Source organism: Prionailurus bengalensis, chromosome E3, assembly GCF_016509475.1.
Source record: "Prionailurus bengalensis isolate Pbe53 chromosome E3, Fcat_Pben_1.1_paternal_pri, whole genome shotgun sequence".
In the NCBI taxonomy this organism is placed as follows: Eukaryota; Metazoa; Chordata; class Mammalia; order Carnivora; family Felidae; genus Prionailurus; species Prionailurus bengalensis.
In genome coordinates, this window is record NC_057357.1 from 37,715,565 (window position 1) to 37,738,887 (window position 23,323).

The 23,323-nt window shown below is 51.8% G+C and overlaps 3 protein-coding genes across 9 annotated transcripts in view; 2 read left to right on the plus strand and 1 right to left on the minus strand.

The window, feature by feature from the left end:
- GLYR1 (glyoxylate reductase 1 homolog) overlaps nt 1-10,012 on the plus strand; it is a 34,070-nt gene extending 24,058 nt beyond the window's left edge. For 2 of the 5 annotated variants that reach the window (XM_043560631.1, XM_043560635.1), the window contains 6 exons: nt 870-980; nt 1,619-1,720; nt 2,346-2,508; nt 2,826-3,005; nt 3,321-3,445; nt 7,829-10,012. In XM_043560631.1, the coding sequence (XP_043416566.1) occupies nt 870-980; nt 1,619-1,720; nt 2,346-2,508; nt 2,826-3,005; nt 3,321-3,445; nt 7,829-7,903 (756 nt within the window). In that variant the 3' untranslated portion in view covers nt 7,904-10,012. The remainder of the gene's footprint in view (nt 1-869; nt 981-1,618; nt 1,721-2,345; nt 2,509-2,825; nt 3,006-3,320; nt 3,446-7,828) is intronic. The other 3 variants (XM_043560634.1, XM_043560636.1, XM_043560632.1) reach the window with 2 other exon arrangements.
- Nucleotides 10,013-10,324: 312 nt separating this feature from the next.
- On the plus strand, nt 10,325-17,013 carry ROGDI (rogdi atypical leucine zipper). The gene is made up of 11 exons (XM_043560640.1): nt 10,325-10,677; nt 10,754-10,825; nt 11,886-11,974; nt 12,166-12,220; nt 12,916-12,996; nt 13,835-13,930; nt 15,187-15,285; nt 15,641-15,754; nt 15,849-15,898; nt 16,014-16,140; nt 16,460-17,013. Exons 1-11 carry the CDS (start codon nt 10,633-10,635, stop codon nt 16,499-16,501), a joined length of 870 nt encoding a protein of 289 aa, XP_043416575.1. The 5' UTR covers nt 10,325-10,632; the 3' UTR covers nt 16,502-17,013.
- Nucleotides 17,014-17,367: 354 nt separating this feature from the next.
- SMIM22 (small integral membrane protein 22) lies at nt 17,368-23,013 on the minus strand. 3 transcript variants are annotated; one of them, XM_043560642.1, is made up of 4 exons: nt 21,978-23,013; nt 17,853-18,000; nt 17,632-17,732; nt 17,368-17,482 (listed from the first exon to the last, which is right to left on the minus strand). In XM_043560642.1, exons 2-4 carry the CDS (start codon nt 17,983-17,985, stop codon nt 17,441-17,443), a joined length of 276 nt encoding a protein of 91 aa, XP_043416577.1. In that variant the 5' UTR covers nt 17,986-18,000; nt 21,978-23,013; the 3' UTR covers nt 17,368-17,440. The 3 variants fall into 3 exon arrangements, with proteins under 3 accessions (XP_043416577.1, XP_043416578.1, XP_043416576.1); XM_043560643.1 differs by lacking the exon at nt 21,978-23,013 and adding an exon at nt 18,185-19,190 and having other exon boundaries at nt 17,647-17,732; XM_043560641.1 differs by lacking the exon at nt 21,978-23,013 and adding an exon at nt 18,185-19,188.
- Between the last annotated feature and the right edge of the window lie 310 nt (nt 23,014-23,323).

A 23,323-nucleotide genomic window follows, 5' to 3' on the forward strand; every position in this document is an offset into this window, starting at 1 on the left:
GAGAGGGAAAGAGAATCCCAGGCAGACTCCATACTTCCCACTGAGCCCAGTCCGGGGCTCAGTCTCACGATGGTGAAATCATGACCTGAGCTGAAATCAAAAATCGGATGCTTGATCAATTGAGCCACACAGGCGCCCCTGGAGTCATTTATAATTAAAAGCAGGTTTGATACTGAACTTCGGGAGAGCCATTAGGTAAATTCAGGTGTGTCTCAATGGGATATTCTGCAGCCATCCATTATAAACAATAATTAAGAAAGACTGTAATGTGGATAAATGTAAATCACACACGATATTAAAAGTTGGTTACAAAATAGGTTCACGTTATTCTAATTACTTCTTTAAATTATTTTGGAAAAGGAAAAAACTGAAATATTGATAATGTTTTGTTATGAGGTGGGTAATTTTAATTCTCAAGGAAGAAAAGTTAAAGCTTTTAGACACCCAGGAACATCTCGGTAAGGAATGGCAGCCTCCCAGCCCCAGCCCTGCTTCCCCAGCACAGTGTGAGTAGCCCAGGACACTGGGCAGGTTTTGCCACAGCCAAGACAGCCACAGAGGGTTGCGGACAGGTGCTATTTACATCCTGTTCTTCAAACAGGAAACCTTTAGCAGACACTTGTTTTGTGCCTACTATGAAGTAGAACTTCGTTCTAGGCACCAGTTATGCAAAAATATGAGACGGTCCTTAAGGGGCCCAATCTACTTCCTTCAAAAAGCTGGACCACCACTCTGGTGTCCCCAGCTCCTAGCCTCAGCCTCCTGCCTTGAGAGGCCAGCCAGGAGGACTGGACAGGGTGTCTCTGGCCTGGTTGTTGTATTGGTTGTGCACTGCCTGTAGCTCACATTAGGATCTGTGACTTTTGCAGTGTGATTTGTTCATCCAGGAGGGGGCCCGCCTAGGAAGAACCCCCGCTGAAGTCGTTTCAACTTGTGACATCACCTTCGCCTGCGTGTCAGATCCCAAGGCAGCCAAGGACGTAAGGATCCCCTCTTCTCCCATCATGTTGTGGCCAGGAAAACTGTCTGGCCTCCCTCTCCCCCACCCCATCTCCCCTGCCCATGAGTGAGTGTCTACAGCATGTGGGGGAGTTGAATTTCCCATCTGGGGCCATCCCCCATTGTGAAAAATATTTTTGTAAATTGAATCAGACTTCCTTTGATTCAGAACAAAGAGTAAAAACGAGGGTCCCTGAGATCTATGCTGACGAGCCCTGAGTATTCGTATTGCGTCCGTGTGCCCAGATCCTCTGTTTAGCTGTGGCTCTCTTTGTATGTTTTCACATTTCAAGTACAGTAGTCATCTTGTTAAACTGGTGACTACTTTAATCCGGGTAAATCCAATGAAACCCAAGAAAATACTGAGGTTATCATTTAAATGGGAGGTTTTTAATAAAAAGGAGCACATAAACCCTTTTACAAGATTGTTAGGAACGTACTAGAGGTATTTTTCATTCCTACGCTTATTTCACTTGCTTTCCCCCTTTTCAGCCTTAATATTCAGTTCCTAATCAGTAAGTGAGCCAAAAAAGCAACAGAATTCTAACCTGAGGTCTAAGGGGCTCCTGGGCATCTGGCCAAGAGCCTGGGCTATTGCTTCTCCCTTGTGTCTCCACAGCTGGTGCTGGGCCCCAGTGGTGTACTGCAAGGGATCCGCCCTGGGAAGTGCTATGTGGACATGTCAACAGTGGATGCTGACACAGTCACTGAGCTGGCCCAGGTAGCAGCCTCGTTTGTGGTGGCCTTCCAACATCCTTGTGGTTGGAGCCCAAGACTCTAACTGATCACTCCTGAGTGGGCAACTTGGTTACTCTAAAGACAAAAGCAGGGAGAGAAAGAAAGGACTGTAGCCTTGGGGCTAGGTTGTCTTCGCTCTTTACTTTCAAAGCCACAGCTAGTCTGAATAGCCATGAGAGGAGAGGTGTTGCCCAGCTGGGATGGGCATTAGGTCCCAGAGCTGTGAGCCCCACAGTGAGAAGCATTCCAGGCAGCTGGCAGGGCCTTTTTGGTTTAAGCAGCTATCCACATTTGATCCTAGCAGTATTCTTTCCACTAAGCTGCTGGGCCAAGTGGTGACTTCTGGCCCCTCTGTGCCCTGAGGGTGGCTTAAGTCAGAGAAGGGAAGTGTCTGGAGGAGGTATGGTCAGCCAAGCCATGAGCATGGTCATGTTTGGTCTTTGTAAGAAATTGCAAGTAAATGGGAGCAGGTGGGGAGACCTCAGCTTAGCTGCATGCTACATATGATTCAGGCATCTGTCTAGGGCCTCGGTGTGGAGGGCCAGGTGTTCCCACTTGAAACCCCAGTGAGGCGCAAGGCCTTCAGAAGCTATGACTTTCCTTTCCAGGTGATTGTGTCCAGGGGGGGCCGCTTTCTGGAAGCCCCGGTCTCAGGGAATCAGCAGCTGTCTAATGACGGGATGTTGGTGATCTTAGCAGCAGGAGACAGGGGCTTGTATGAGGACTGCAGCAGCTGCTTCCAGGCAATGGGGAAGACCTCCTTCTTTCTAGGTAACATGCCTGCCCACCTGTCGGGCCACTGCAGGCCCGGAGGCTGGGTGGGCCACATCCCCTCTAGACTGCACTGATGACAGCGTCACTCCCGCACGGCCTCTCTGCCTGGGGCCCCCGTGGGAAGGTTTCCTTTGACTTGCACAGTCAGTGCCTGGAAGGAGGAAGAGCCCGAAGGGTCAGAGCCAGTTCTGTCAGGGGCAGGTGAATGGGGCCTCCCCTGGGTGTAGAGGTGGGTCCGAGCAGGGATGAGGGTGGGCAGAAAGTCCCTGCCCTCAGATTCTTGAGAAGTGACCGTCATTCTCTACCCTGGCCAGGTGAGGTTGGCAACGCAGCCAAGATGATGCTGATCGTGAACATGGTCCAGGGAAGCTTCATGGCCACCATCGCTGAGGGCTTGACCCTGGCCCAAGTGACAGGCCAGTCCCAGCAGACACTCTTGGACATCCTCAATCAGGGACAGTTGGCCAGCATCTTCCTGGACCAGAAGTGCCAAAGTGAGTTGCCTTTGGCCTCTCTTGCATTTTAGTTCTGATAGGAGCTGAGAAACTGAGTCAGGCAGCTCTCACAGAGGAGTCTCTTCTTCAAGGGCTCATTGGGTGTGAAAGACGCACTCTCTTCATTCATTCCATGCCCTTGGTCAGAGGGGGTCCAGAGACCTGGCAGGTGGGATTTGGGGGTACTGGCTGGGAACTTGTCTCTTCAGTGTCCAAGAGGGAAGAAATGCCAGGTGTTGAGGCCTAACAGTACTGAGGATAGTTTCTTAGTTAGAGTTTATTCAATTTGCCTGATAAGTGGCTTTCCTTCCTCAGATATCCTGCAAGGAAACTTTAAGCCTGATTTCTACCTGAAGTACATCCAGAAGGATCTCCGCTTAGCCATTGCCCTGGGTGATGCGGTCAACCATCCTACTCCTATGGCAGCTGCAGCCAACGAGGTACCTGCCAAAGGCGAAACACAACCCTGGCCATCTTCCTTTTGTCTTTACTATTTGCTACCCACCCCACCCCACCCCCTGCCCATCTTTATTTTGCTTTGTGTCTCATCTCTTGGGGTGGAATCTCAGGTCATTGTTTCTAGACAGGAGCATGTAAAACTGTATACTTCCTTCTTAGCCATGCCTACTTCCCATGTGATTTCTTCGACCTGTGGATTATTCAAAAGTGTATCATATAATTGGAGTTGTCCTACATATCTAATGATTATTGATTACTAATATGTCTCTGTTGTGGTTAAAAAACACATGCTGTATGATTTTGGTTTCTTTAAATTTAATCAGACTTGTTTTGTGGCCCAGCAGATGATTGTCTTTGGGTGTGCTGTGTGCACTTAAGAGGACTATGTCCTGCAGATACCAGTTAGGTTGAGGTTGGTAGTTTTTTCGGATCACATTTACTGGCCTTTTTCTCTGGTTCTTTCAGTTGCTGAAAGATCTTAAAATCTCTAACTGTGATTGTGGGATTGTCTGTTTTTCCCTTTGATTTTGTCTATTATCTTTGAAACTCCTGTAATTTTGAAACTCTTAGCATTTATGATGGCCACATCTTCCTTATGAGTTTGCCCTTCTGTTTTTATAAAATGTCGCTTTCCGGTCTTTGTCTTGAAGCCTATTGCCCAGTTTTACTATAGGTGCTATTGTTTTTATATTTGTTTTAATATTTACTTATTTTTGAGAGAGAAAGAGAGAGAGAGAGCGAGCGTGTGAGCCAGGGGAGGGGCAGAGAGAGAGGGAGACAGAGAATCCCAAGCAGGCTCCACTCTGTCAGCGCAGAGCCCAATGTGAGCCTTAAACTCACGAATCATTAAATATGACCTGAGCTGAAATCAAGAGTCAAACGCTTAACCAAACTGAACCACCCACGTGCTCCATTGTATATTTTTTTCCATTCATTTGCTTTCAGTTTGTGTTTTTATACTGTATCTTTTGTATACAGCCTGTCATTGGAGCTTGGATTTTTACCCATTCTGAAAGATTCTGCCTATTAATTGGGGTGTTTGGTCATTTACCTTTTTTTGAATGACAACTTTATTAAGCACCTACACATGCACTTTTTGAAAAGTTGTTTAGAAGTGTAGCCTTAAAAAAGCTGAGCACTATTTCTTTACTGTAGAGTTACAATAAAAACTACATTTGTAGGGCACCAGGTAGTTCAGTTGGTTAAGCATCTGACTTGGCTCAGGTCATGATCTCCCCCTTTGTGAGTTCAAGCCCCATGTTGGTCTCTCTCCTGACAGCTCAGATCCTGCTCCGGATCCTCTGTCTCCCTCTCTCTCTGCCCCTTCCCCAAGCACACGTGCTCTCTCAAAAATAAACAAACATTTAAAAAAACAAAAAACAAAACTCTACATTTTGTGTAAAACACATAAATTCATTTATTTTAGAAGCTGTATCTTCCAAGTGCTAAAAAAAAGGATATGCATCACTCAAGTTAGATAGAAGTCTCCAGTGGCTTGTTCCAGCGAAGAAGTAAAGAAACACGGTTCTGGGGCGCCTGGGTGGCTCAGTCGGTTGAGCATCCGACTTCAGCTCAGGTCATGATCTCACGGTCTGTGAGTTCAAGCCCCGTGTCAGGCTCTGTGCTGACAGCTCACAGCCTACAGCCTGCTTTGGATTCTGTGTCTCCCTCTCTCTCTGCCCCTCCCCCACTCATGCTCTGTTTCTCTCTCTTTCTCTCATTCTCTCTGTCAAAAATAAATAAACATTTGGGGCGCCTGGGTGGCGCAGTCGGTTAAGCGTCCGACTTCAGCCAGGTCACGATCTCGCGGTCCGTGAGTTCGAGCCCCGCGTCGGGCTCTGGGCTGATGGCTCAGAGCCTGGAGCCTGTTTCCGATTCTGTGTCTCCCTCTCTCTCTGCCCCTCCCCCGTTCATGCTCTGTCTCTCTCTGTCCCAAAAATAAATAAACGTTGAAAAAAAAAAAATTTTTTAAATAAAAAAAATAAATAAACATTAAAAAAAAAGGAAAAAAGAAACATGGTTCTGCTCTTTTCAGACCTACCTTTTCATAATCTGTAATCTTCTGTCCCTGAATTCTGTGTTTTCTGTCCCTTCCTTGTCTGCCTGAACATGCCAGAGTACTTACTTCACTTTTTCAGGTTGCAGTACAATTTCAGGTTACTCATGTTTGTTTTACCTTGGATTCTCTCTTAGCAGCGGACTTATTTTTGTATTTTGTATAATTTTTTTTGTCAACAAGCTTGTCTTTAACTGAAGTCAGTTCTGAAGGGTTCTATGTGTGGTTTGTGTTGGCAGGTTTCTCTGTGAGGTGATTTCTGACTTGCCTCTGCCCTGAGTCTACAGGATTTGTTGGCTTGAAAACAAATATTTTAGTTAATTTCTCAATGGAACGTGGTGCTATCTGGCCATTTGGATGGTGTGAATTTAGGCTCCTCACTGGTGCTTACTCTTCAGGATCTTAAGGTTAACTAGGCCAGTAACATTTAGTCCTTTTCTTAAAGTCTGTTAAGGTATGGTCAGATTTGGAGCTACCGTTTTATCATTTGATTGCTGCTTGTCTCTTCTGGCTTTTGACTGTCCTTCCTATTTTACTGCCTTTTGGATTATTTGAATATTTTTTAGAATTCCATTTTACCTACTGCCTTCTTAATGACGCATTGTTTCTGTTTTATCTTTGCCCTAGGGATATCAGTATGCAAGAATATGCAATATCCTTAAACTTCACGGTCTACTTAGAGTTAATCTTGTACCTCTTCACATAAAACACAGATACATTTCCATTTCCCTTCCCCTCCACCTCCTCCTTTAAGGCAGGGTTTCTCAACCTGGGCACGATGACATTTTGCTGTGGGAGCCATCCTGTGCTTACAGGATGTTTAGCAGCATCCCTGTCCTATACCCACTAGAGGCCAGCAACACCCCCTCAGTTGACACAATGTCTGCAGACGTTGCCAAATGTCCAGTGGGGGCAAAATAATCCCTGGTTGAGAACCCCTGCTTTAGGGTACAGATGTCCTCTGGGTTACATCTGCCTTTGTTTTAAACATACGGTCAACGTTGGAATGTTTTAAGTGGTCTTATGTATTTTATTTTAACGAAGAGAGAAAATAATTGTATATTTCTCTTATTTACCATTTCCAGGGCTCTTCATTCTTTTCTAAAGAATTGAATTTCTCTCTGGGATTGTTTCCTTTCAGCTGGAAGAACTTGCTTTAGCATTCCCTGTAGTGCAGGTCTGCTGGCAATGATTGGTTTTCTTGTATCTGAAAAGGTCCTATGGAGCCTTCCTGTTGAGTTGACAGCTACACCTGAGCTGTAATGGACACTCAACTATAGTGGCTTCAGCTGGACTGTGTTTGAAAAAAGACAAAAATGCAGCTTGTATGGGGGAACCTTGTGTTCAACTGCATTTCCTCAGTGTGCCTGGATGCCATACTGCCTTTGTCCAATGGCTTTTTAATTCTCTTCACACTCGTTCATAATATTCACCTAGTGTCTCTGGAGTGGCTGTTGATTGCCAGGCACTATTCTAGGTTCTGGGGACGTGTTCAGGAGCAGCCCGTTCCCTCCCTTGTGGCGCTTACATTTTAATGGAAAGAGGCACAAGACAGGCAGATAAGTATTTGAACAAGAGTCTGTAAAGGTCAGAAGTATGAGTAAAATACAGCAGAGTGAGTGAAGCGGTGCGGCCGCTGTCTTAGATAGGCTGCTCAGGAGAGGCCTCGGAGCTGACTGGGAAGGGGCCAGCTGTGCTGAGGGAAAAGCATCCCACACAGAGGGAAGGACGAGGATAGCAGCCCAGAGCATAACACAGGAAGACCCTGGAGGTAGGAAGGGACGTGATTATAATTGCCAACAATGCTCTAAGCACTTTACCTCCTCAGTCCCTTTAAACCTCATGATAACCTTGTCACCTTCTCCATGACATCAAGTAGTAGTGGTAACGGCAAAGAAACACTGAGGCACCTGGCTCAAGATCAGTGGGGGGCCTGGGTGGCTCAGTCATTTAAGCGCCCAGCTTTAGCGCAAGTCCTGATCTCATGGCTCGTGAACTCTAGCCCCGCATCGGGCTCTCTGCTGTCCACACAGAGCACCCTTCAGATCCTCTGTCCCCCTCTCTCTGCCCCTCCCCTGCTTACACTGTCTCTCAAAAATAAACATTTTTTTATTTAAAAAAAAAAAAAAATCAGTGTGGGGGTTGGCCAGGAGTTGTACCTAGATAGCCTGGACTCCAAAGGCTGCCTGCCACCTGCCGCCTGCCGCCTGCCTGCCTGACCACATCTAGAACCGCCTCCAGGAAGCAGATTGTGTTTTTAAGTCAGCTCTGTGGACAGAGTATAAGCCTATCTCCTTTTTTTTTCCAGGTGTACAAAAGAGCCAAGGCACTGGACCAGTCTGACAACGACATGTCTGCCGTGTACCGAGCCTATATACACTAAGCCCTCGATACCCCATCCCTGCCCCCCAAGTCTTCCCTCTGGCCCCTCCTCCTCACATGGGGTTGGGGTCCTGGGACTTAACTCTGGACCAGTCCACCTGTCTCCATCTCCTTTTCTACAGACTTTGAGACTTGCCATCAGCACAGCACACAGCGTCACCCCTCCCCTGGAGGTCCTGGGGAGGGGAGGGGTGTCAGCAGGATTGGCCTTTGGGAAAGCTCTTGAGCTGGGCACTGGCCCCGGACTAGGTGGCTGTGTGTTCACACACACACACACACACACACACACACACACACACACACCCTACACACCACACACTGGCTCTCGCCCCAGGATAGAAGCTGCCCAGAAACTGCTGCCTGGCTTTTTTTTCCTCCTGAGCTTGTCTTATCTCAGACCCTTTCCAGTAGAGGAACTAGAATCAGCAGTGAGAACTGGAAGCCTTCCCACTGCTGCCGTCCCTCAGAGCAAAGAGGCTGTGGTTACGTCCACGTCCCCCCACTGGATCCCCCATGTGAGAGAGAGGCTCTGGGTCAAGATGAGCCAGCACCGACTCCAAACAGAGGGTCCCCATGGGCCCTCCAACCTCAGGTGACCAGCTGATGAGGATTGTCATATTTAAGCTACCAATGTGCAACCAACTCTCCGTAAATGCCTTTGTGAACTGAAAAGAGATTGGCAAAGTTGAGCGAACACAGGGCTCTGGCTCTCCAGGGAGAGCAGCAAATCGCCAGCACGTTAGGTGAGCCTCACAGAAGCCTGCTCTCCTCGCCGCTCTTGAGCACCTGTCCCAGGAGTCACCATCACTGCAGAGCCCTGGGCTGGGATCAGACTTCCTCACTTTGGTGTAGGGGGAGCTCACTCCTCACCAGGCTCTTAGTATTTGGATTTGCATTCCAGCCCTTGGGAAGGGGATCCTGAGGGCCACCAGGGAGGAGCAAAGAGGGAGGAGAGTGGGGTTCCTTCCTGTTTCCGTTATGCTGCAGACTCCACCTGGAGCCACTCTGACTGGGTCCCCTCACAGCAGTCCCATCCTCTCCAACCTGCTCCTGCACATGTTCCCCACCTGCCTACCTTTTCATTCTCCCTTCCTCCTCTTCTTCCCATGGAGACAGTGTTTCTGTCCCTTCTTTGGCCCAAACCCAGCCTGACCAACGATAGCCATTTCTTAGGCTCAGCTCTTGAAACAGGATCGAGTGTCTTCACTTCAGCCAGAAGCATAGCCTTCAATGCTTCCAGGGCCCCATGGTCTTTTGGGAGGGAAGAGAACTGAACCTGACCCAACCTGAACTAACTGACCCGAAGAGGTAGATCTAAGACATCTTTGAGACCCTAACATTTCTCCTTGGATAGGGGACCAGAGGGACTTACGATGTGGTGTAAAAACAAGGAGAAGTCACCCAAAGGATGTCCATGTTCTCTCCCTCTATATGGGTTGAATTTTCCAAAGTTATACTTTGCAGGTCAGCATTTCTAGTGAATATATATAATGAGGAGACCACACTGGTGTGGACCCCTCCCCCTCACAAATTTGGCCCTTTTCCACTGATAGAACCCAGGCTAGGGGATCTCAGAAGACATAGGGGGGAGGGCAGGGAAGATGCCTGCGGGTTTTTGGCATAATTTCACTGGGATTTGGAATTCTTTTCTGTCTGAACACAAAGCCTGTTCTAGTCCTAGCCGGACACTCGGGGTTGGGGGTTGGAGGGTGGGGGTGGGGGAAGATGCTGTAATGAAACTGGTTAGTCAATGTTGTCTTAATATTGTTGGCAATTCTGTAAAGTTTCTTTTTATGACTATTTCTGTTTAAGCTATTTCACCTTTGTTTTGAAATCCTTCCCTTTTAGAAGAAAATGTGACACTTGTGAAAAAGCTTGTAAGAAAGCCCCTCTTCCACCATCCCTTTTTTTTCCCCTTTAAACCTACTTTAAATGACAAATCTTCTAGGTAATTAAGGTTGTGAATTTTTATTTTTGCTTTGTTTTTAATGAGCATTTGTCTTTCAGAATAGGATTGTGTGATGTTTAAATGGCAAAAACAAAACATGATTTTGTGCAATTAACAAAAAAAGCTACTGCAAGCAAAATAAAACGTTTCTTGGTAACACAACTGTGACTGATTACCTCGGCAGTGGCCTGTGCCCAGACCCAGAGCGCTGTGTGGTGGAGGGAGGAGGGCAGGGAGCGCAAGAACGGCCCCGCAGCCCTCGCGCCGGGACTGCGCCGGGACTGCCTGGTCGTCCGGCTGGTTCCTCCTGGACCAACGGAACTCGCGAACTCCGCGGGAGGAGGGCGAGGCGGAGCAGGAACAGGCTGCCACGCCGGCCAATCGCCGGGCGCGGCGAGAGCAAACCATCCCTCTGGCCAATCAATGTGCGCAAGCGGAGCAGGGCGCCCTATCAGGGCCGGGGAGGGGCGGGGCAAGAGGCCGAAGAGCGCCAGCGGCAGAGCGGCGGTGGACACGGCGCCCGAGCGCAGAGCGCTCGCGGTGGGTGCCAGCGGCAGCCTGGGAGAGCCGGAGCAGGCGGGTTCGCGCAGCCGCCAGCCTCGATTCGGAGCGCGGCTCGGCCGGTCGGCGGCGGGAGAGGCGGTCCGGGGGCGGGGCGGACGCGCGTGCCGCCAATCGGCAGCGGGGGTGGGCCCGGGTGCTGCTAGCGCACTGACGGCCGGTGCCCCGAGCCTCGAGCTGACGGCTGGTGCCTGACGGTCGCTGGGCGGCGAGCGGCGGCGATGGCGACCGCGATGGCAGCGACGGCGGCGGAGCGAGCTGTGTTGGTGAGGCGCGCGGCCAGGGCAGGGTGGAGCGGGGGGCGGTGGGCCCGGGAGGCTGACAGTCGGCCTGTGCCCGCAGGAGGAGGAGTTCCGCTGGCTGCTGCACGACGAGGTGCACGCCGTCCTCAGGCAGCTGCAAGACATCCTCAAGGTAAGGCGCCTGGCGGGCCGGCCCAGCAGCGGCTCTTTCCCGGGCCGATGCCCCTGCCTTCCGAGCGCCTGCTGTGGGCGCGATGCGCGGGGTGCAGACCAGGCCCTGCCTCGGAGGACTGGGAGTCCAGTCGGGGTACCAACACATGATTGTCCACTTAATCACAGGCAGCTGTGTGAGCGCAGTGCGTTGGGCGTGGAATGAGCTCCCGGGCAGGGAGTCGGGGTCAAGGAAGGCTTCCATTGAAGCTGTTAATCTCAAGGTCTCCAGCATCATACTCAACATCTGGAGGGCTCCCTTTCGCAAAAAGATTGCAGTACCAGCCTCACAGGGCTATTGTGAAATAAGTCAACTTACAGAAATGTCCAGACATTGCCTGGTAGGGCAGAAATTGCGAGTTGTCATGACTACTAACATTTTCTGACTCTGTCTCCACACCCAAGCGTCTTTTTTTTTACCTTTTTTTTTTTTTTAATTTACATCCAAGTTAGCATATAGTGCAACAATAATTTCAGGAGTAGATTCCTTAATGCCCCTTACCCATTTAGCCCATCCCCCCTCCCACAACCCCTCCAGTAATCCTCTGTTTATTCTACATATTTATGAGTCTCTTATGCTTTGTCCCCCTCCCTGTTTTTATATTAGTTTTGTTTTCCTTCCTTTATGTTTATCTGTTTTGTCTCTTAAAGTCCTCATATGAGTGAAGTCATATGATATTTGTCTTTCTCTGACTAATTTCACTTAGCATAATACCCTCCAACCCAAGCATCTTAACCAAGCCAGGAGGCCATCTCTCTGTTCTATATCCTGGAGTTGGGCTTGAGGCAGGTTTCTGGGGAATGTGGAAGGAACAGCTATCCATCCACTCTGGTAGGACCTGAAACCCAGGTGAGGGCGGAAAGGCCTGAGAAATGGGAAGGTGCCCTGGAGGCTTGGATAAGGTGCTCCGGTGAGACCAACCCACTTGACCCTCCCCTGGCCAACCTAGGAAATGGGGCTTCTGGAAAGACCGTTGAACTGGATTGGATGAACTTTACCCTAATCCCCTCTGCCCTTCCAGGAGGCCTCTCTCCGCTTCACTCTGCCCTGCTCTGGCACCGGCACGGAGGGTCCTGCCAAGCAGGAGAACTTCATCCTTGGCAGCTGTAGGTGAGCGGGGGCTGAGCAGAAATGAGGGCGATGAAGCTGCTTGTGAGGGGGACACCTGGGATCCCTCCAGGAGAGGCTGCACAGCCAAGGCCCAGCGGGCCATCCTGGGACAGCCAGGGGCAAGCTGCCGGGAGGGCCAGGTGGTGGGAGAGGGCAGCCACAGGCACTGCTCTGACCCCCACGTGTTGCAGCACAGACCAGGTGAAAGGCGTGCTGACTCTGCAAGGGGACGCGCTGAGCCAGGCGGTGAGTCCCCCAGCCCCTCTCCCCTTTCTCTGTTGCTGGAGGATCCAGCGGGAAAGAGTATGGGAGCCTCCTGCTGGCTCTGCCACCAGTTGGCTGTGTGACCCTGGGCAGGATCCTTGACCTCTCTGGGCCTCAGTTTTCTCCCTTGTAAAATACTCCCCCCACCCCCCAGCAGCCTCCTCATGGAATTGGCATGTGGCTTCTGTGTGAGGTGCCGAAGGGAGATGTTTGCACACGGCCCGGCCCTGAGTCTGGGCCCAGTGAAGCGTGGGCAGCAGCGGGATTAAGCTGGCCCCAATTCAAAGTGAAATCGGCCAGCATCTGAGCTCCGTTGGTGCCAGGCACCAAGATGTGGGGGAAGGTGCCTCTCCTCCAGTAGTGGGTGGGTGCTCAGTCCATTGGCCTGTACCCGTGTTCCCTTTTGCCCACAGTCACAGCTCCTCCTGGCTGAGGCCACCTTCCCCTTTCTGTTTTCCCTTTCATTTCTTTGTGGTTCCTCTTGGGCCCGAGTTCCTGTTTCCTGACCTCCTTGTTCACGCTCCAAATGGCCACTGTGCTGGGAGACCTTCTGCCCTGTGGAATGACAGGGGCCCGAACCACCCCACACACCCCATTTCTGGCCCCCTGCTCAAGGGCTCAGGGTGGCCAAAAGCAGGAGGGTGTCATCCTTCTGCTTATCCACTCTTGCCCGTCAGGATGTGAACCTGAAGATACCCCGGAACAACCAGCTGCTGCACTTCGCCTTCCGAGAAGACAAGCAGTGGAAGCTGCAGCAGGTAGTTGGGCCCTTCCCCTACTGGGGCTCAGGCCACAAGGGCAGGCAGGGGCAGGCCTGAGAGGCACTGAGGGCTCCAGGCTGGCCATGGGGATTTGAAGCCGGAGCAAGCCTGGAAGGGTGTTTCCTAGTAGCAGAGCTGGGGCAGGCAGTGCCTGGGGCTCCAGAGCCTAGCCTTGAAGGAGGTGGAAAACCTGTCTGTAGACCCCTGGGCCCCAGCAGGAACCACTGGGGTCCTCTGGAGCCAGGAACTCCCCTTCCCAGAGCCTCCAGGGGGCTTCTGATGGCTCCTGGAGACAGAGTCCATGTTCCCTACAAGCTCCTGTGTGATTGGTTGATCCAAGCCCCTTCCCCTCTCACTGGACTCCAGCTGGTCTCCACCTCAGGGCCTTTGCCCATGCTCGGCTCTCTGCTTTTCTTGTCATTTGGGTGATCCTCAAGAATCACTTCCCTGGGGCCTCCCTTGACCTCCATCCATCAAAAGAGGCTCCCCCTCCCCCATCCTGCAGAGTCACCCTCTTTCCTTGTGCAAGTCAGTCTTTTTATCTTAGGCCTTTACTCTGCGATCACCTGCCCTCCTTTAGAAGGTGAGCTATGTGACAGCAGGCCGGCCACAGTCTTGCCATGTGCCCAACACCCAGCCAGGACCTGGCATTCAGAGGACACGGAGCTGGGAGCTGGTGGGGAGAGGGCAGGCAGGCGGTTCCCACCCCACCCCTCCAAGGAGAATGGCCCCTCATCGTGATGACTGGGGCAGGAACCGCCCACCGAGAGATGAAGTTGGCATCTCTTCCTCTTGAGGCCCAGCCCACTGACCTCTCGATGGGCACTGTTTTCAGATCCAGGATGCCAGGAACCATGTAAGCCAAGCCATTTACCTCCTTGCCAACCGGGATGAAAGCTACCAGTTCAGGACAGGAGCAGAGGTCCTCAAGGTGAGCAGCCAGAAGGGACAGGAGAACTAGGTTCCCTACCCCTGGCCCTGACCAGGCCCCTGGAGAATTCTGCCCCCACATCCTCAGGCGCAGCTGATGGCCCACCCATCACCTCTCAACGCACACATGTCCATCCAGCTACAGTCAAATGATTTATATCCCAGGTTCCAGACTCAGATTGAGATTCTGATTCCAGGGCCTCCGCTGTAAGCTGTGCAACCTCAGGTTACTTTCTTAGTCATTCTATGTCTCAATAGCCTCACCTATAGAGGGGGGACTCACTGCAGTAATGACCAGTTGTGATGATGCAGGTAAAGTAGGCTCTAGCAAATGCTCAGGAAGTGCTCAGCTACTACTAGTAGATGCTAGTAGTCACATGACTAGCACTAGAGGAACTCTTATAATTAGCAAAGGGAATCCACATGGTTTGCAGGGACCAGCTGCGCTCATATGCCCCAAACTCATGCTTAAACTCTGTCCCTGATTTGCTATGTGTCTTCAGGTGATTCACTTTCCTTCTTTGGACCTCTGAGTCCTCATATGAAAACTTACAACTAATGGCCTGAGGTCCCTCCCAGAACTGTGACCACCCTGGGGACAGGGGGTGTAGTCCCCATGCCTCCCCTCAGATTTGCCTTTCCTGGAAGCAAGGTCACCCCCATGCCCATGGCAATATCTGGAAGCAGTGGAAGTTGGGGCTCTGAGGAGTCCAAGCAAGAATTTTAGTCATGGCAAAGGAAAAGGATGAGTTCCAGATGGTTCCACTGTTCACTAGCCATGTGACCTTAGCACTTGGGAGCTTCTCTTTCCTCAACTGTGAAAATGGGGCTGGTACCCCAGGCTAAGACCTGAACCTAGCCGTGCGCCATCACCGTGCCTGGCTCCTTGCACCCAAGCTGGATTCAGGCCCCTTCTTCTAAGCTCCTTCATTTCCTGTACCCCCATCCACAAAGCCCTCATGCCCCTGAGACTGACCCTCAGGATCTCCCATGTTCCATTCCCCACTGGACCAGCACCCGGGATCCCATGCAGTAGAACCTGCTGGATAGGTGGTCACCACTGCAGACGTCCTACCCCCACCCTCAGCTGGAACCCCAGTACCTGCACCTTTAACAAGCCCCACACAGCAGGGATTCAGGCCTTGAGACCGTGAGCACCCAGGGCAGGAGCTGGGAGCTTCCATGACTTTGTCACTCTCTGATGTGGGAGGGCAGGGGCTGCCCTCGAAGCAGCTCTGACCAGCCCCCTGCCCACAGCTGATGGACGCTGTGATGCTGCAGCTGACCAGAGCCCGCAACCGGCTCACCACCCCGGCTACCCTTACTCTGCCTGAGATCGCTGCCAGTGGCCTCACGGTCAGTACCTTAGTCCAGCCCCTGCTCCAGGAGAGGGAATCCCCACTGAGGAGCCCAGCTTGCCCCTGGGAGGGACACGGGTGTGAAGGGGCCCTGGAAACCCCGAACTGCTGTCCGAGTCCTCTGTCTATGCAGTTTTCTGGGACAAGGTCCTTGGCTTCCACCCTGCGTCCCCCAAATGCTCCTAGTCTACATCAGTGCTTCTCAAGCCTGGTGCAGAAAGCCACCCAGGACACCTCGGAAAAGTCTAGAAGCCCCAGTGCCTGGGTTGGGGAATGGGGTTGCCCAAGTGGTTCTGGGAGGCCTGCGCCTGCGCGACCCTCATCCAACCTGCTTGCCCGGTGCTCGTCCCCAGCGGATGTTCGCACCTGCCCTGCCCTCTGACCTACTAGTCAATGTGTACATCAACCTCAACAAGCTCTGCCTCACCGTGTACCAGCTGCACGCCCTGCAGCCCAACTCCACCAAGGTGAGGGAACCCCACCCGCCCCCACGTGCCTGGCAGCCTCCAGGGCCTGACCGGCCTCCAGGGCCTGACCGGGTCTGGTCCCCTTCTTTCCTAGAACTTCCGCCCAGCTGGAGGCGCCGTGCTCCACAGCCCTGGGGCCATGTTGTAAGTATGCTGCCAGGGAGCACCCTGCCCTCCCCAACCCTTTGCACCTTGGGGCCTGGGGGGCCAGGCTTGTCAGCACCCCCCACCCAGGGGAGACCCTCCCCTCTCCCCACAGCGAGTGGGGCTCCCAGCGTCTGGAGGTGAGCCATGTGCACAAGGTGGAGTGTGTGATCCCATGGCTCAACGATGCCCTAGTCTTCTTCACGGTCTCCCTGCAGCTCTGCCAGCAGCTCAAGGATAAGGTGGGCCACGGGGGACTGTGGGGTCGGGGTGGGCCTCCCTCTCAGACACATTGGGCCAGCCAGGTGGCAGGCTGCTAAGCCTTTTCATCTTGGGGGGATCCCAAGGGCTGTGGTCATACCTCCAAAGCACCCCCAAATCTCCATCGTACCCTCCACACACACCCAGCAGATGGGCCACGACATTGCCGAGCAACAGTACCCTCTCCCTGACAAATTGCCCTTGGATGACCTTGAAATCTCACTCGGGTCACAGGGTACAGCAAGGGAGGCTCCCTAGCACCAGCACTCACCATGTCCCCCCACCTCTCTCCCTCTCCAGATCTCCGTGTTCTCTAGCTACTGGAGCTACAGGCCTTTCTGAACAGAACCCCCAAGAGTCTGTCCACCTGGGAAATGGCCCTTGTCCCTCAGCTATCCCCTCTCGGAGTGTTGGCCAGAGCCGGGCAGCATGGGCTATTTATTTTCGTCTTTACCCCATCCTGCCCATCATATTTGCACAGATGGAAATGAACACTGGAATCACTGAAAAGAAGGGACGAAGGCTTGCTTTTCATTTTGCAGAGGGGGGTGGTCAGGAAGGCGGAGCAGAGATGTGGCCCACATTCCAAACCCTCCCTCCCTGCAGGCAGAAACCTTTGGACTCTGGGTGGGGCCAACCCCAGGGCTCTCCTTTTTCTGCTTTCTGAGCTGCCCTTGGATGGTGAAGGGTAGCCATGCACACCCCCTCCATGGAGGGTGAGGAGTGGGTGGCGACCCTAAGCTGTGAGTTAGGAGAGCAGACAGAAGCCACCCACCGTGAGCTGTGGTGTCCTAGAATGCGTTTGCTCAGCATCCCTGACAAGGCCTCTAGGAAATAAAGATCACCGCACTTTACCTGGAGCGTCTGTCTGTCTGTCTGAGTGAGGACCAGGCTGGGGATCCCTGATACTCAGGACCTGAGTGGGGTACCCAGTGACTGAGCCCTTGGCCTCCCCACACCACCTTTGAGGGGGTCCTCCGGGCTGCCACGGGGCTGAGTGGGATGGGAACAAGGGTTCTGCCTGGGGGTTCCGGCCCCTGAGTTGGGCCCCAGCTTCCCCTCCCATGGGCAGTTGCTGGTGATTCAGGGTCTGGTGGCCGTCGTGTAGGCTGAAAGCTGTGAGGGAACAGGTGGGCATCTGGATAAAGCAGTGAGTTCCCAACTGCCCACCCCTTGACGGGAGGCTCAGAACACACTCCAGACTCAGGTTCTGGACAAACAAGGCATTGTTCCTGTTGCCCAGCAGGACACACGGGCAGAGGGGCTGGGGGGCTCTGTGTGTTAAGGTTCCAGGGCCAAGTTATCCACACCCCTGCGGTGTTCCTACAAGAGAGGCACAGGAATCAGCTGGGCTTCACTCATGTGTCCCCTGCCTGCCCCCTGTCCACAGGAGGCCCAGCACCCTCATCTCCCCAGCGCACTTCCAGGCTGCCCCTCGCACCTGCCCAGCCCAGGAGGCCAGTGGGGCTCACCTGATCGGGGCTCACCTTCTGGGATCTGGAGGTGCGGCGGCTGCAGCAGCTATAGCAGCAGCAGTGGATGCAAACAAGCAGCAGCAGCAGCAACACAGTGCCTGGGGGGGGGGGGGGGGGTGCGGTGACAGGTGTCCAGAGAGGGTCCTGGCCACGTCTGGGTCAGGAGGCTTGGGGGGGGGGGGGGGGGGGGCAAAGGCCAAGGCCACGGCCACACTCACCAAGGAAGATGAGAAAGATGATGAAGGCAGCAGTGTCCCACCTGGACTGGAACAGCTGACGGCTCCTCAGTTTCCCCAGCACTTCCTGGGCCGTGGTCTCCAGCTCCTTCTCCAGGTCTTCTGCCAAGGCCATCTCAGCTCCAGCCTTCTGGGTACCACCAGCCCCCAAGGGGCTGCCTCAGAACTCAGCCAGACCTCTCACAACCCAGCCCCTGCCCTGCCCCTGCCCCTGCCCCTGCCCCCTCCCACACCAACACCCCCAAACCCCTGCCTGGTCCCCTCCCACCCCCCCCCACCCCCCGCCCCCAGCAACTCCGCGCCCAGACTCCTACCAGCCTCCAGGCTCCCCCAGTCAGCCAGTTGCCAGGTCCTGAGAACACAGGCTACTTCCTGCTTCCGGATCCGCAACCCAAGATAGCTGCTACCTGAGGCCTTGGCACCTTGGCAACCAGCCCCACCCTTCCTAGGGGCGGCTAGGCTCCAGGGGGGTGGGGCCTGTGCCCTAACAGGTATGCTTACAGCTTCCCAACAGGAGCAGGTGCTGCGGGACCCAGGGAGGTAGCCACGGGCCTGTAAGCCTCTTCACTCGGGGATTTTTCACTGTTTTGTCAACAGGCCAGACAGGCAGCCTGGAACACAGTATGGCCTGGGCCTCTGTTGACTTGAGTGAAGAGAGACAGACAGGAGGGAGGGACAGGGAGGGAAAAGTGGTTTCCATTTCCCCTCCACTGGGCAGATGGCATGTGCCTGGCACCATACTAGGAGTCTTTGTGGTCCTTGTCTCCTCTATTCTAATCCTCAGCGTGGTCGTTACAAAAAGATGATTATCCTCTCTCAAATGACCTCTTCCCCTGGAACTTGGGGCCTGGGGCCCCGACCCTGTCCAGAAAGGCAGCTCTCACTCTCCCTTCTTTCAGCGCAGACGTGTCCAGGCCCACCAAGGGCCAGACACTGCTCAGCACTTGAGGTTGGCCGTAAACCAAGTGGACACAATTTCTTAATTCTTGTGGTGCTTGTGGTCTAGCAGGGGAGAACGTGTCAGCTGATGTCAGGTTCCGCACCTAACACCATCCATTCATTTCCTGATTTGTCCTCAGGGCAAGCCTCAACTGGCATCACTGTCCTTTCCGCTCACAGATATGAAAGGTGTGGCCTTGAGAAGCTCAGCGACCAGCTCAAGTCGCACACCTAAGGTGCTCCTTCTCTGTCGCTGCTGTGACATACGACCACGCACTTCATGGCTTCAAACCATACAAATTTATTGTCTTAGGGTTCTGGAGATCAGAGTCTATAACAGGTCGGCAGGGCTGTGTTTCTTCTGAAGGCTCGAGGGGACAGTCCGTTCCTTGCCTTTTCTGGCTTTCTGGTGGCCACGCCCACTGGTCATCCCAGTCTCTGCCCTCCATGCTCATATATCCTCTGGCCCTGACCCTCCTGACCTCTCTGCTACAAAGACCCCTGTGATTACATTGGCCCACAGGATAATCCCACCCTCTGAATCCTTAGTCACATCTGCAAAGTCCCTTTTGCTAAGTTACCATACTCTCCCAAGGGTCCAGGGATTAGGATGGAAACATCTCTGGGGGCCATGATTCTGTCAGCCATCCCCAGAGTGAGCAGAGAAGCCAGAACTGCGGCCCAGGCATTTAGACCCCAGAGCCCTTCCCCACCACATTCTAGGGTCTCCTGTCCTGGGTCCCCTTCTTCCACCCTACCACCCCTCCGTCCTATTCCAGATCTCAGACGGCTGTTGCAGGAGCAGGGGAGTTTTGAAACAACTAGAGTGTTACTGCAGAAGGAAAGGAGGAGGGTGCAGTTTGAGGTAGTTCCTCAAACACTCATGCATGGTAGGGGGGCGGGGGCGGTGCCTGGGTGGCTCAGTCGGTTGAGGATCTGACTCTTGATTTCGGCTCAGGTCACAATCTCACGGTTCATGAGTTCGAGCCCCACATCAGGCTCTGTGCTGACGGCGTGGACCTCCTTGGGATTCTCTGTCTCCCTCTCTCTCTGCCTCCCCCTATTGTGAGTTTGCTCTCTCTCTGTCTCTCTAAAAACTAAATAAATATTAAAAAAAAAAAAAAGTTAAGGGGCATTAAGGAATCTACTCTCGAAATCATTGTTGCACTATATGCTAACTAGCTTGGATGTAAGTTAAAAAAATAAAATTAAAAATTTTTTAAATTTTTTTTAACGTTTATTTATTATTGAGAGACAAGCAGAGCATGAGCACGGGAGGGGCAGAGAGAGGGGGAGACACAGAATCCGAAGCAGGCTCCAGGCTCTGAGCTGTCAGCACAGAGCCCAACACGGGGCTCAAACTCACGAACTGTGAGATCATGACCTGAGCTGAAGTCGGTCGCCCAACCAACTGAGCCACCCAGGCGCCCCAAAATTTAAAAAAATTTAAATAAATAAATAAAAATTAAAAAATAAAAAGTTACACATGGTGATTGCATATGGCCTAGCAATTCCGCTCCTAGGTATAGATAGACCCATGAAAATTGAAAACAAGTTCTCAAAGACTTGTACACAAGTGTTCACAGCAGCACCGATCACAAGAGCCAAAAGGTGGAAACCGCCCCAATGCCTGTCAACCGATGAATGGATGACCACCACCAGGTGATTTGTCCATACAGTGGGATGTCATCCAGCCGCACAAAAGGAAGCAGTGACACCCGCTACAACACGGATGAACCTCCAAAACGTGACGCTCAATGAAGGAGACCAGACACAAAAGACCACATGGTGTGTAGGTCTGTTTCTGTGAAATGTCCAGAACAGGCAAATCCATAGAGACAGGAAGTAGTTAGTGGTGGCCAGGGGCTGGGAGAGGGGGGAAGAAGGGGAGTGACTGCTTAGTAGTGATGGGATTTCCTTTGGGGTGATGAACATATCTTGGAACAGGATGAGGTGGTGGTTTAGCCACATTGTAGGTGTACTAAATAGTGATCTGCCACTTACCTGTTCTCTTTAGAGTGGATAATGGTTAATGTTATGCAAATTAATTGTATGCAAATTTTACCTAAATTTTGTATTTATATATATATATATATATATATATATATATATATATATATATATATATGTTTTGTTTTTTTTTTTTTAAATAGGCTCTATGCCCAATGTGGGGCTTGACTCACAACCCCAAGACCAAGAGTCACATGTTCTACTGACTGAGCCAGCCAGGTGCCCCGTTACCACAATTTTATTACTTTGTTAAGAATTTTTTTAAGTTTATTTATTTATTTTGAGAGACAGAATGCAAGAAGGGGTGGGGCAGAGAGAGAGAGAATCCCAATCAGGCTCTGCAGTCAGCAAGGAGCCCAACATGGGGCTCACACTGACAAAACTGTGAGGTCATGACATGAACCAAAATCAAGAGTTGGACGCTTAACTAACTGAGCCACCCAGGAGCTCGTTTGTACCTCATTAAAAAAAAAAAAAAAAAGAGGATGGGGGTCCACAACTGTGGCCCCTGTCCCCCCACCACTTGGCCTGGCTGGGTGGCCAAGAGGCCCTCTGTCGCCTCTGCTCCCCACTGACTCTCAGCCTTCCTGTCCAGACCCCTGGGTGCCTTGTTACTTGTTTTTCATTATGAAAGTAAGACCTTCTAGGGGTGCCTGGGTGGCTCAATCAGTTAAGCATCCAACTCTTGGTTTCAGTTCAGGTCATGATCTCACAGTTTATGAGTTTGAGCCCTGCATCAGGCTCTGCACTGACCGTGCAGAGCCTGCTTGAGATTCTGTCTCTCTCCCTCTCTGTCTCTACCCCTCTCCTGCTCATGCTCTCTAAATAAATAAGTAAACTTAAAATAATAATAATAATAATAAAGTAAGACTTTCTGATGGCGGGGGGGGGAGGGGGTGCAGTTGCTCTTTATTAGGGAAAATCTGGGAAATTCCAACTTGTTAAAAGACAAAACCCAGAGCACCTGGGTGGCTCAGTTGGTTAAGCATCCAACACTTATTAAAATCTGAGAAATTACCACATTACTAAAAAACAGAAACCACCTGTAGAGTTCTGAGACAGGAGCAGAGCAGTGATGGGGAGGCCATGCCAAGGCATATTTCAGGTGGGTCAGACCCCCCTCAGACTCAGATCCTGTTCCCAGCCCTTAACACCCACCTGTGTGTGGCCTTGGGGCACAATCCTTGACCTTCTCTGCCTCAGTTTCTTCTTCTGTAAAATGGGTGTATAAATATCATTCCCCTTATTCTTGGGTTAGATTGAATGGAATGATCCATAAAACACTTCCTTAGCACAATGAGGTGTTCTAGAAACATGCACTGAATGGCTATATATTACTCACCCAACTTATGGGTGTGAGTCCCTTCAGTCTTCTGTTCTTTGTACACATTTGGACTCATCTGCTGTCCTCACACTGCTCAGATCACTTCACCCTGGGCTTTTCCCAATCAACACAGCCAAGAGCGCCATGCAAGTGACCACTGCTTTCTGCAAGCACGGTCATGACGCTTGTGATCCTAGTGGCTACCCACTGAGGCTCGCTTTTCTTTTTTTTCTTTTTTTTTCCTCTCCCAGTTGCTCAGAATCCTACTGTCACTCACGTGGGATGGTTTTCCTAGGAAGCAGAATCTCGCACTCAAGTTCAGTCCACAGGCCACCAGTACTGTTTGGTCATCCATGTACAACGTGCCCATTCGCTTTGATGAGGAGGCCAGCCTCCCATAACCCTTGAGAGCTGTGGACTTGTAGCTTGAGAGATTTCTCTATTGGGAAAGGAACCATGTTCCAGGGCAGGCTTTGCCCAGCCCCACCCAAAGCCTCAAGCCTCAAAGATGAAGTTTAAGCTCTGTCGTGAGATAGGTAGAAGGTAGGGAAGCACAAGGGCACGGGCCGAGAGGGACAGAAGGCTAGTTGGGGCTCAGGACAGTTGAGGTGAGTGGACTAGGGCAGACTTGGTGAGTTTCAGCAAGCAAAGCAGGGTTGGTAAACCACTTCCTGCTTTTGTAAATAGTTTTACCTACACACAGCCTTCACCTGTGTGTGGCTGCTCTCACACTACAACAGCAGGCCTGAAGAGTAGGTGTAATAGAGATATTATGACCCACAAAGCTCAAAATAACTCTTTACTATCTGGCTTTCAGAGAAAATGCTCAGCATCATGAGACAGAGGACTCCTCATGTGCCAGGAAACAGGTGAGAAAGTAGTGAGTGAGATGGATTTGTATAAGAAACATCGTGTCAGGGACACATCGGGGAGGGGTGAGGACTGTGGCAAACTGGAAAACTCATGGCCCAGCCAAAGAGGGCAGCTCATCAGCCATCAGAATTGCCAGGGCTTACAATCTCTAAGACACACTGGAAATCTAGATGTTCCCGTGAACAAGAAAAGCATTAGAGGGTAAGCACGTGGACTCAGATCCCAACCCGCCACTTCCTTACTAGGTGACTTTGCACAACTGGTTCAGACTCTCTGTAACCTGGAGGGAGTAACAGCACTAGCTTGA

What these genes read in the sequence shown, in the direction of transcription:
- ROGDI (XM_043560640.1), top strand. Translation starts at nt 10,633, where the DNA reads ATGGCGACCGCGATGGCAGCGACGGCGGCGGAGCGAGCTGTGTTG. An exon ending in AGCTGCAAGACATCCTCAAG is followed by an intron (nt 10,826 to 11,885) that starts GTAAGGCGCCTG and finishes CTGCCCTTCCAG; the next exon opens with GAGGCCTCTCTCCGCTTCAC. An exon ending in TCGCTGCCAGTGGCCTCACG is followed by an intron (nt 15,286 to 15,640) that starts GTCAGTACCTTA and finishes GCTCGTCCCCAG; the next exon opens with CGGATGTTCGCACCTGCCCT.
- SMIM22 (XM_043560642.1), bottom strand. Translation starts at nt 17,985, where the DNA reads ATGGCCTTGGCAGAAGACCTGGAGAAGGAGCTGGAGACCACGGCCCAG. An exon ending in CATCTTTCTCATCTTCCTTG is followed by an intron (nt 17,733 to 17,852) that starts GTGAGTGTGGCC and finishes CCCCCCCCCCAG; the next exon opens with GCACTGTGTTGCTGCTGCTG. An exon ending in AGAAGGTGAGCCCCGATCAG is followed by an intron (nt 17,483 to 17,631) that starts GTGAGCCCCACT and finishes CCTCTCTTGTAG; the next exon opens with GAACACCGCAGGGGTGTGGA.